Source organism: Triturus cristatus, chromosome 5_1, assembly GCF_964204655.1.
Source record: "Triturus cristatus chromosome 5_1, aTriCri1.1, whole genome shotgun sequence".
NCBI classification, from domain to species: domain Eukaryota; kingdom Metazoa; phylum Chordata; class Amphibia; order Caudata; family Salamandridae; genus Triturus; species Triturus cristatus.
The window spans coordinates 463,909,201-463,922,216 of NC_140587.1; the positions used below are offsets into that span (position 1 = coordinate 463,909,201).

The following is a 13,016-nucleotide window of genomic DNA, read 5'->3' on the forward strand; positions in this document are numbered from 1 at the left end:
TAACTTCATGCGGTTTGTCCCACCTCGGTGCTAGGCACGATTCTAGAGTGTGATTCTTCACAACTACCCAGTCAACGGGATTCAGATCTTGCGATTGGTTCAGCTGTCTGTTGAAAGCGTCTTCCCCAACCTGATGAGAGATAGAACGCACTCTGTCAGCCAACTCTTTGCAATACTCCAAAACCAAGTCATCCGTTATATTCAACAGCTTGTGTCCTGGTACACATGCTTGCCTCATTGCTCTTCCCATTAGTATTTCATGGGGACTCAATCCAGTATTTTTGTCTGAAATAGTCCCATCAGAACAAGAGGTAAAGTATAAGGCCATTCCAGTGGGGTGGATACACACACCTTTCCGAGTCTTGACTTGATTGTGCCATTCAATTGTTCTACCACCCCAGAAGCCTCTGGACGGTAAGCGCAGTTCAATTTTTGTTCGACTTTGAATGCTCCACAAATTATTTCATTATTAAAATGAGACTCTCGATCTGATTCAATCGTTACTGGAAAACCAAATCTAGGGATGAGTTCTCTTACTAAAAGTTTGTCCACTGTCAAGCTGTCATTTCTTCAGGTCGGGTAGGCTTCCACCCTCTTTGAAAATAAACAAACTGACAAGTACATATTTCAACCCTCGACAAGCAGGCAGTTGAATGAAATCTAATTGAAGTCTTACAAAGGGCCCCTCTGCCTTTCCAATCTTTCCCATACAGACCACTGTTTTCCTGCCAGGGTTCATTTGTTGATATATTAAACATCTTTGGCAAAGGCTCTCTGCTACATTCCTCAACTTTGAGTTAAACCAATCTTGTCTAAAAAGTCGAATCATTGCATCTCTGCCTACATGTGTGTCTCCATGGTACATTCTAGCCATCGGTGCAAGCATACTGTCTGGCATGACTGGTCTGCTATCATAACATGCTCACACACCATCATCTGCCCTTCTCTGACATCCTATTTTTACCCACTCTTCCTTTTCTCTCATGTCTACTGCATCCTGTAGATCCTTTACCTCCTCCCAGGCTCCCACTCCTGCAAGTAGCATAAGTTGGCAGCTGATTCCACATGTTTCGATTTGCTTGTTTAGGGCAATTTTATGCCTCGCACAGTGTTGGGTAACCTGGTCAGGATATCTATTACCGGCTGTCACATAGTCATCTCCTGATTGGTGAGCAGCACACTTAACCACGGCCACCTCTTTTCTCACAAATTTTCCATTTTTACTAGGGGTTCCTAAGGAAGTCAGGAAATCCCTCTGCAGCCACAGTTGGCCAAAATCATGCACAACCCCATAACCATATTGATTGTCAGTGAATATGATTACTCTCCAATTTTTCCCAATTTTGCATGCTTTAATTAAAGCAATCAACTCAGCTACTTATGCAGATCTGACTTCTGGTAAATAGGATGCTTCGACTATTCCAGTTAATGTACATACAGCGTAAGCAGCACTTAATCCTCCCTCCTCGTGTCGCATGCATGAGCCATCGACAAATAGCTCATGCTCCTCATTTTTCAAGGGTTCCTCTTGTATGTCAGGATGTGGTTTGGTGTTAAGTTCAGTCACATCAAGACATTCATGTTCAACTTCATCTTTCACTTCTACTTTGTAAGGATCCGGTCGTAGAGTGGCTGGATTGAGAACAGCACACCTCACTATAGTCACGTTTTCAGCCCCCAGTATTATTCTTTCATATTTTGTCAGCCTACTGGGATTTAGGTACTGCGTTCGGGTTCTGGTCAGTAAAATCATAACTGCATGTGGAACGTACACCGTGACAGGGTGTCCCATCACAATTGACTCACTTTGGTCTATGCTTACACAAGATGCAGCAACAGCTTTCAGGCAACCTGGTATTGCACAGGCCACAGGATCTAGGGTAGCAGAAAAATATGCTACTGGCCTTCTCATCAACCCATGTCTCTGTGTTAGAACTGAAAGTGCACAAATACCCCGTTCATAGCAGAATAAGAAATTCTTTTGAATAGTCCGGCATTCCTAAAGCAGGTGCTCCATTCAAACCATCTCGCAACTCTCTAAAAAATCTCATGCTTTCATCATTCCATGCTATAGGGTCCTTTGCCCTCTCTCTGGTCATTTGTATTAGAGGTTTAGCTAGTAAAGCAAATCCTACACTCCATTGCCTACAATAGCCTACAACTCCAAGGAACATTCTTATTTCTTTTTAGGTTCGTGGCAACTGCATTTGGCTTATTATTCTGATTCTTTCAGAGGTCACTCTTCTAATTCCTCTTTCTATTTGTCCTAAATATTTGACTGAATTTTTGCAAAATTGAAGTTTTTCAGGGGACTCTTTATGTCCACCCTTTGCCAAATGATTTAGCAATGCAATTGAACCAGTAATACAGTCATCTCGTGTATTTGACGCCACCAATAGGTCGTCAATATACTGCACCAGGACTGACTCTGGGCACCACAAGAGATTCTGGACTTCTTTTGAGAATCTGATTAAAGATTGAAGGACTTTCAGTGTACCCTTGAATCACACGATTCCACACGTAAACATGCTCTTCAAATTTGAACAAAAATAAAAACTTGCTATCTGAATGCAATGGAATAGAAAAGAATGCATGGCATAGATCGATTACTGTGAACCAACGGTATCTGATAAAGAATCATGGCAGGGTTAAGCACTACTGGGCAACATGGTACAACAATTTTATTAATTTTCCTAAGATCTTGAACCACTCTACACTTCCCATTAGGTTTCAAAATGCCAATTATAGGTGAGTTACAAGGGCTACTCATTATTTCTTTCAGGATGCCTTGTTCGACTAATCGCTCAATCTCTGCTGCAACACCTGCGTTTACTTCTGGACTCATTTTGTATTGTCGGGTATTCGGATAAACCGCACCTTCTTTCACTGTCACCTTTACAGGATCTACATTTGCCATTAATCCTATTTCTGTTCCAGTAAAATCCCATATTTCTGCATTTACAGTCAGTTTGACTTCGGCAGGTAATTCAGTTTGTGTCATTATCGAATACAATTCATTTACTTCTGTTCCCTGTTTAGCTAACATGAATTTGTAACTCCATCTTCATCTGGTGTTTGTATTGCAACACCATCCGGTGTGCGAAATATAGTGCAATTCATTTTACACAACAAGTCTCTTCCAAGCAAATTTACAGGACTTAAGTCACACACCACAAACCTATGCATTTCTTTAAAATTTCCAATTCGCACCTCCATTGGTTCTGTGATCGGAGTTCTAATCCGTTTGTTTGAAACACCTACAACTTGGATGTCATCACCCGAGAGGGGCAGGTTAGGAATGTCTGCTGTTCACAAAGTAGACCAGTATCCAACAAGAAAATGATATAATTCCCTTCTACTTTACCTTCTACGTATGGACCTGACTGATCTACCGGTAGGGATGCGCCAATTATGCACTCCCCTTCCTCCCCCCTCAAGCACCGTCATTCCTGATCATAATCAATTAGTGGGTCCTGCAAAAGAAACTGTGATGTTGCAAAAATTTTCTTACCACTTCCTTCTGGAAATCTGGCGTCCTCACTGTACTTGGCTTGACTCACAAAATTTGACAGGTGCAAATTGACTCTGAAATCTATAACCTGTTGCTGATGACTCATTAACACCTCATTCTGCGTCTGTGGATTTAAATTTTGATTCGGGTCATTATTAACTTGTATGACTTTACACTCGTTTTTCCAATGCCCCAACTTCCCGCACCCGTGACAGGGAAACCTTTTCTTTGCCTCTTCCCGATTCAACCTTCCCCGGGGTTTTCCCCCATTATTGTCACCTTGACCTTGTGCTCTTCCTTGATTTTCTGACTGTTTATTTAATTGGATCTCTTGTTGTTCAGCCAATTTTACTTTAGCCCACATTACTTTTTATTCTAAGGCTTTTCGTTTGTTATCAATTTCATCCCCACAATATTTAACATATTTTAAAATGTCATCAATGGGCTTTGATTGCCAACACAGCATGTGCTGCATGATGATTTGAGATATATCCAATCTCACCCCAGTTACAAATCGATATACGAAATGAGTCATGTCCTTGTTTTCTAAACTTTCAAACCCACTATACTGTTTGAACACCTGTGAAAGACGTTCGTAGTAGGCATGTACAGACTCATTCTTTTCTTTTTTTTTTTTTTCTTTTTTTTTGGAAAACCTTTATTCTTGAAAACATGGACACAGCTATTTAGCCGACATCCCGGAGGTTCGGCAGCCTTGAGAAAGCAGAACAAAGAAACGTCCACAGTGCATAGAGGAGAAGCAAAAAAGGTTCTATTTTAAATAAACACAAACTCACACAAAACCCCAGCAAGGCGAAGGACACTGAATACCACTGGTGATTGCCCCTCAGGGGAGAGCAGACCCCCCTCGTCTAACAGTCACGACACTGTGTTAAGAGGAAAAAGGGGGGAAAAGCAGAGGCCCAAAAAGTCAATTAACAATCAGATACATATACAAAAGCTGGAAAGAATGTTAAGGAGAGAGCTGTTCATCGGGGGGATCCAAATCAGGGGCAAGACATATGCCCCCCCTATACCGGTTCCACCTCCCCCAAATGGCATGCCACTTCCGGGGGCGCCCTCTAGCACAATATACTGTCTTTTCCCTCAGCATACTCCAGTCCATGTTTTCTTTCCACGCAGTCAATGTGGAGGGACCCGCTGAGCCCCACAGGCGCGCGATGTCTCGCTTAGCCACCATATTACCCAGGGTCACCCACTGGGTCTGTCCCTCATCGTGATCGGTAGGCCCCCAAACATTCAGGAGACAGCACCGCGCCTCCGGCTGCATAACAATGCCCGTCACCTCCCCCATCACCGTATGGACTCTCCTCCAGAATTCCATGATAACGCCACATTCCCAAATGATATGCATAAAGGTACCCACCATACCGCAGCCCCTCCTACATAAACCCTCCTCAGAGAATCCCATATGAACCAGCCTAGGCCCCGTGACATAGGTTCTGTGGAGTATTTTGAGCTGCACCAGCCTCAGTCGTGATGGGATCGCGACCTCCTTAGGAGAGGAGACCGCAGACTGCCAATCCTCGTCATCCAGTTCGAGCCCGTCCCTAGTCCACTGGTCCCTCAGCCCCAACAGCAGGTCCGCCCGAACATTTATCAATTTCTTATATATGAGAGAGATCGTACTCTCCGGCATATGGCCGTCGAGGATCCGATCCTCCAATGGAGAGGACTCAGGCACCTTCTCACCGTCTACGAGAACTGATCGCAGGGCATGACGCACTTGAACATAGCGGAAGAACTCGGATTTCCCCAACTCATACTCCTGCTGCAGCTCTTCAAAGGACTTCACCCTCCCCTTAATCAGCAAATCTCCAACCCTGGAGACTCCAAACAAGTCCCATTTATCAAAACCTTTCGTATGCCAGAGCCTCCCCAATTTTTCAGATTCAAACAACGGGGTAGCTAGGGTGAGCCTATCCTTCCAGCCCAATGAGTCAGTCGCCAACCTCCACACGCGCACCGCCACCCCAGTGGGCCCCGTGAGGGACGAGTCCAGCGCCCGAGAGTACAACGCTCTATGATAATTACCGCCGCGCAGCAACCATCGGTCCATGGCATAGCCGGGGCTTAGAGCCGGACCATAGAAACCATGATTAATCGCGCTCAACTGGGTGGCCCAATAATAGCGTCGAATGTCCGGAAGCGCAATACCCCCGTCGTACCACGGAAGCGTCAACTTAGCAATCGCTATGCGCGGCCTTCCATCCCACAACAACGATCGTTGGAGGCTTTCAACCTCCCGAAAGTAACTGGCCGGTACCCAATCAAGGGTATTCTGCAAGGCATAGAGGAACCGGGGGAGAGACATCATTTTAAACAAGGCGGCGCGCCCAACGAGGGAGAGCGGCAGCTTCCACCAGCCCGCAACATCCCGCCGCAAGCGCGCCAGTGGGGGGAGCAGGTTTCTCTCATACCGCAGGGTGGAGTCAGTGGAGATAAAAATCCCCAGGTACACAAAGCCCTGCTGGGCGATCTGGATCGAACACGTTCGCGGGACAGGCGGAACCTCGCCGCTCAGAACATACAAATACGATTTACTCCAATTGATGACGAGACCCGAGTTCCTGCCAAAGGACGTCAGAACGTCACAAACCACTATAAGCGAGTTCTTGGGCGAGGCGAGATATAACAGGATGTAATCGGCATAGAGCGATATACGGTCCTCGTGCTCGGGCGACCACCTAAGTCCACGTATATCCGGATGCCAGCGTATCCACGCCGCCAGCGGCTCGAGGGCAAGGGCGAACAATAAAGGCGACAAGGGGCACCCCTGCCGAGTTCCCCTCCCAAGCTGGAACGGAGTCGACGCCCGCCCGTTTACCACAACACTCGCAAGGGGACCCTCATACAGCAACCTCACCCAGCTCAAAAAACCAGGGCCAAAGCCGAACTTGGCAAGCACTGCCCACAGATATGCCCATTCCACCGTATCAAAAGCCATCGTGGCATCGAGAGATGCCACAATAGCTGGTTCTCGGATCGTGCCCGCCCTGGCAATCACTCCATGGAGGCGCCGAAGGTTCAACGCAGTGTTACGGTGCGGGATAAAGCCGGATTGATCCGGATGGATCAAGTCTCCGAGCACCCTGACCAAGCGGCCTGCCAGAATTTTAGCCAGAATTTTCGGCTCAGCATTAAGGAGTGATATTGGCCGATAGGAGGAGCACTTATCTCGGGGTTTACCCTCCTTGTGTATTACAACAATCGTCGCCAGTCTCTGGTCCAACGGAAGGGACCCACCCCCCCACGCCTCCACAAACATGGCGCGCAGGTGAGGGGCAACCCTATCCGGGAACAGCTTATACAAGTCAATCGGCAAACCATTAGGGCCTGAGGCCTTACCCGAGTTCAGCGCACGGATGGCACCCGCCACCTCATCGACCGTTATGTCTCCATCGAGGTCGTCCCTATCTACGTCAGACAGGCAGGGCAGATCGATGTCCCGCAGGAGGTCAAGCGAGTCCTCGGTCGGCCTATCCGAAACTGAGGCATAAACCATACGGAAATAATCCGAAAAACACTGTACTATCCCCTCAGGGTCAACAACTACCTCTCCCCCCTCTCTCGTCCGTTCCGGCACCAATCTATTAACCCGTTCTTTTTTTGTCCAGCCAAGCTAGGAGCTTCCCGGCCTTATCCCCAAAATCATACAAGCGGCCCTGCTGTTCCCTACTGAGGGTCTTGGCGGTATTCGTCACCAGATCCTTATATTCGGCTTGCTTCAGGCTCAGCTCATGCAGTGAGGCCTCTGTAACCTCCTCCTCCAGGGCCACCTCTAAAGCTGCGATCTCCTCCTCAACCTGCATAACCTCGCCATCTCTCCGCCGCTTGGCTGCCACTACCAAGGAGAGGGCCTCTCCCCTCAGCACGGTCTTAAATGCTTCCCACAACGACACGGCCGAGTCAACGGACCCCTGGTTGTCCTTAAAAAAGTGATCAACTGTCTTCAACAGCGCACTGCGCATCTTGGGGTCCCGAAAGTACCAGGGGTTAATAGGAGCAACCCTGCCCCCTCCCTCGCGCCCGACATCCAGCCGGACCCACACTGGCGAATGATCCGATATGCCCCGCGCCATATGCCTGGCCTCAGATACCAATGAGGCATGCGCAGCCAGGGTGAGCAGGTAATCAATCCTAGAGAGGCTACCATGTGCCCCGGAGTGGAAGGTGTATTGGCTCTGTGTGGGGTGCCGGAGCCTCCAGCAGTCTACCAGGCCGAGTGTGTCTAGAAAGTCTGGAAGCCACTTCTGAGCCCCCCCCCCCCGGTGTCCCTGGGCGGGTACCTATCCAGCAGCCCAGAGCCGACAGCATTGAAATCACCCCCCACCACTAGCATACCCTCCGGGAGGTCCAACAAGGCCCTACCCAGATCTGTAAACGTGGAGGCCTGCAGGGCCGGAGGGACATAGACCGAAACCAAAACCAAAGTTCTTCCTTCCCACCTCCCCGCCACCGCCTCAAACCTCCCCCTATCATCAACAATGGTGGAGTTCACCTCAAACGGTAGTGAAGCTCTAACTAGGATGCCCACACCCCTGGATCCAGAGGAGAATCCCGAGTGAGCTATGAATTTGTAACCTTTCCTATTAAGAGCATGGCAAGTATTACCTATAAGGTGTGTCTCCTGCAGTAGGACGACATCCGGCAAAGACCGTTTCAAGAACTGCAGGACTATCCCCCGCTTAATGCGATCCCCCAAACCATTAACATTCCAGCTAAGAACATTTAAACCCCTACCCCCCATCCCCACACCACAAGAGACCCACCCCATACCCGAAGAGCCACCATGGAAAAATCCTGACAATGATTACTGCGCCTTGCAAAAACAAACCCCCCAACAACAAACCCAAAATCCCAACTATCCCCCCCACCCTGCACCCCTGCTGCAGCTTACAAAGCCCCCCCAACTTGCCGTGTGCCTGTCGCCCTACCAAAACCCAAATCTACAAAAAGTACCCTGAGGGAGGAAAGAGCTCCCATCGTCCTCCCGCAACCCTCCGTATTGTACTGCAATCAGTTCAAGTCATCATCCGGAACCAAATCAAGTCAGTCCGGCTCCAAAGCCATCAACCCTGCCCATCCCGGCCACTGTCCCCATCTGCGGCGGCATCCTCCCCAGTCCGTCGTCGGGGCAAAGCGTCCAGCCATAGCAGGCGACTCAAAGAAGAAAGTTCGGTCTTCATACACCACCCGTAATCTGGCAGGGAAAAGCATGGCATACTTCAGGTCCCTCTCCCGAAGCCGTCTCTTCACCCCCAGGAAGCTCAGCCTTTGCTTTTGCACCAGCTGGGTGAAGTCAGGATAGAAACTCACCGACGCGTTCTGAAAAGGGACCGGGCCCGTCACCCGAGATGTTTGCAGGATAGCGTCCCGATCTCGGAAGTGAAAGAGCCTGGCGACAATCGGTCTCGGTGGAGCTCCCACCTTGGGCCTCCCACCCGGCACTCTGTGAGCTCGCTCAACTGCAAAGAACTTCCCAAGGCCCTTAGGCTTCAGATGGTTAAGCACCAAGTCCTCCACGAGAAGGTCCACAGAAACCTCGTCCGAGGACTCCGGGACCCCGATAATGCGCACGTTATTGCGCCTGGCCCGGCTCTCAAAGTCCTCGAGCCTACGGGCGGAGAGGTCACTCTCGGCCCACAGCTTACGAACCTCAGTCTGAAGTTCCGAGACATCGTCAGCGAGGCCCGTGGTCTTAAGATCAAGGGTTTTTACCCGTTCATTAGTTTTGCCCAAGTCCGCGCGGATCAGGTTAACGTCCAACAAGATGGTATCCACTTTGTGCGCCAGGGCATCAAACTGTCTCCCAATCGAGGCCTGCATCCCTTCGAGCGCGCCCATGACGTCCTGCAACGAGAGCCCCGAGGCCGGGGGTGAGGCAGTCTTCTGTCCATCCAGCGACTGGCTCGATCCACCAGGCGACCCCTTCTGCTGGGCATACCAATCCATATTATTAGCTTGAGTATAGGCTCCCCGCCTGGTAGCCTTGGGTTTCAGCCGATCCACCTCTGCTTTACCCGACATGTCTGGCTCCAAGCAGTCCGGTGCAAAAAGACGGCCCTCTCTCAGGTAGAGGGAGCAGGAGAAGTCAGATCTGCAATAGCCAGCCAGGGTAGGGCGCAGAGCGTCCAGAGGATAATAAAGCAGCCGAAAGCACTCCCGGGCCAAGGCAGACAAAGGGCGAGAAAGTGAAAGTGAAAGGACGGGATCCTCCGTCCGACAGTTCACACCTCGCCTGGCCGCTGTTGTTCAATTAGAGGTCGGGCATCCTGCCAACGCCAGCCCCTGGCATCCCTCTCATTCTTTTCTTGGGTTGTTCTGTCTATTTTTACCCAATCAGTTTCTTTCAGGGGAATTTTACTCTTTAGAAAGGTGGTTACTTGATGATATTTTTTCATTACATCTTCTGACGGCGCTCCTGTCTTTGAATCTCTTGGATACTCCTTACTAGGCCAATCTATAGTAATTTTACGCTCTGTCCACAAATCCGCAGGTACTACTATGTCAAACAAACTATCCAGATCTTTTAACAAAACCTTTGAAACTTTCACAAACCTCTCAACTTGTCTGTACCACTCCACTGGTTTCTCTCTCAGTTTTGGGAAATCATTCATAAATGACAAAATATCCTATCTAGTCCATGGTACATGTACGTACCCCCCTCCGGGTACCACTCTCATCGGATACAACCTCTCAGCCTTTTCTGTTTCTCTCATGGCATATTCAGATGTCATTCGATTTACCTGTGATGCTTCCTTTTTCTTTGCCCACCTAACTTTCCATCTTTCAAGATCTCCTCACTTTTTTTAGCAGAAATAACAATTCCCTAATCTGTAATTTTCTTCCAGACAGATTCATGTTTTCCAAATCCTTATCAGAAAATTCTGCTCTATATGGTTTCTGCAACACCTTTGACTTACCCATGTCAATTCCCATTTCCGTTGCCAAATTCGTCCGTTTTTCATGGAATGCCTTTGTGTTTCTTGTAATGCTTCTACAAATAAACAGGAACTCTTCTTCACTGTACGTGTTTAATCAGTCTAGACCCACATTTCCAGCAACCATTTCTTCAAATTCTACACGTAATTTAAAAATGTCTTATAATTTTGGCTTCTCTATTTCTTGAGACCATCTCTCTATATCTTCTGGGGTTACTATGGTGGCACTTCTAGTTCCTGATGATGTTTCTAATCTAACTTCCTTCAAACAACTGGGCAAATTTCTCTTCGGGGTTTCCATCATTGTTTCTCTTATGGGCAAATCCATTCATGATATTACTGATTCACATTCACTTGCTTGATCATCTGTTATCTTTTCTTTTTTGGGTTCTATGCTTGTGGTAGGCATTACAGGAACTTTAAAACAGCAGGTTCACAGACAGGTTGGTTACAATGTTACGGGTTATTCGAGAGGATTGCATACGAGCAAGTCTCTTTTTATATGAAACCTTGCTCCATCACCTTGCCGTGCTTTATGGACACACCAACCCAAACAACTGTATTTGCTACGCTGTCTACCATGCGCTCCATTTCTGCAATTTAGAAAGAGAAGCTAAGACCTTGAACTGCATGTGCATATATAAGTTGTATTTTTGTAAATAGGAACAACATGCAGTGTTTGAGCCATGTATCGGTGAATGGTAAACGCCAATAACTTTTGATGTATAAATATGCATTTGATACATAAATACTTAAGCTTTGACATTATTAATAATTATCAACTACTGTAATGTTTCTTTAATATTTCGTATTTTGTTTTCCTTTCAGTTACATGCGACACGCTTATGGATTAGGTGAACATTACAATTCTGTGGAACAACTAAAGGACACAGTTGCAGAAAATAGCTAGTTTTTAATTGGCCACATACTGTAACTGTTAAAGCATAGCTGTGGACTTCTTGGAACCAACACAGAAAAATCACTATTGTGTGGAAAAAAAAGTTGTATAATTAATTTGCATAAATTATGACTGTCGTTTTTATTTTATTTACAGTATTTTACTACTGATAATCAACTGACTATTGTTCAAATGTCTAACTGACAATTTGTGTTGTTTTCACATACAACAGCATCCTAATATTTTTTTTATTGTATCTCATTGACTGTCCACAATTCCAGATGCACACGTCTGTTAAAATCAGAAGTCCTTGTGGCTATGACTTATGACATCACAAGGCATAAGATGATGCCAGCCGTATTCTGCAGTAGGCTTCCCGGGAATTCAGAGCCAAATAATAAAAGTTCTGCAGTTATTCTTCGGTGCATTGTAATGGGTAACAATTTTGCATTCCAAAATCAGTTATTCATTTAATAAAGACAATTGTAAACGGAATATTACTCAAGTAGGTCATGGAAATGGACGTGTCTGTTATTAAATGCATCAAAAGCATATATTGCAAACATGTAGCACTTTTCCAACCATTTATATTATATTTTTAATAGTACTGTGGGTGTTTTCTGCTCCTTGGAGGAAATTGTGTGATCAAAATGAATGTGAATGTTGTGATTAGTGAGTTTGTCTTACTAATAGCACAAGGGCATGGTATGCTGCTACCAGAATAGGTTCGTTGTACAGATGTATGTCATAATTTACATCACAGGGTGAATACTATAAAGTGTGTATTTTACAGATGTACGCCACAATTGATATGAAGTCTAGCATTTGTAAAGGGTGTAATGTTTCATCACTGCATCTTGTTCTTCAATTAGCTGCTTCGATTTTTTAACATTTTACTTAGATCTAGTTATTGTTCAACATTATTTTACTCAGAATCAACAGTGGAACTTACCAGTACCTGAATACCACCTTTAAATCGTAAGATAGAACATTAGTTTAGCCCTACCCTAATAACCACATACCAGTATCATAAGGCATTGATTCTATGACTAATGAAGTGTAAAATTCAGTCGACAAGGGTACCGGCCTGTTTTTCACAAATCCACTAATTTGTGTTATGTGGCAAGAATATCACCTACCAACTTTAGAGCTGGAGAAAATGTAGTCGGAACTCTTTTCCAGTGTCTATTATGATGGCACAAGCCTCCAGAAGTCTTCTCTTTGTTGCAACAAGTAATCTGTTTACACTAGTGTTCTAGCATCGAAGGGGTGGTCTTGTTAATGTGCATCAAGATGCATCTCTTAGCTTTGAGTCTTGGCACGCTGGCATAACTAGCATTGTCTTTGGGAACATTTAATACATCTACTGGCAAACAGCCTCGAGTTCTCCGACCAATCTCAGTGGAGTGATATAATTTACAATATTACCAATCAGTGGAGGGACATTAGGTTTACACCATACTGTTCTCTTCAGATGACCACAGAGATCGTGCTGGATGATACAGCCTAATCCTATTCATCAAGTACATGGCCTTGTTTGTTGAAAGGCTTTGTGAGTCAGTATGAGCCCTTTAAACCGAATTAGGTCCTTGATAGGAAGGCCGTGCAAATATTTAAGATGTTCTGAATATGACTTCTTTTT

General features: G+C 46.4%; 1 protein-coding gene across 1 annotated transcript in view; it reads left to right on the forward strand.

The window, feature by feature from the left end:
* Positions 1-11,880, forward strand: part of OTUD6B (OTU deubiquitinase 6B) — a 226,262-nt gene extending 214,382 nt beyond the window's left edge. The window contains exon 7 of the mRNA XM_085605301.1: positions 11,305-11,880. Coding sequence (XP_085461427.1) covers positions 11,305-11,386 — 82 coding nt within the window. The 3' untranslated portion in view covers positions 11,387-11,880. The remainder of the gene's footprint in view (positions 1-11,304) is intronic.
* The last annotated feature ends 1,136 nt before the right edge of the window (positions 11,881-13,016 follow it).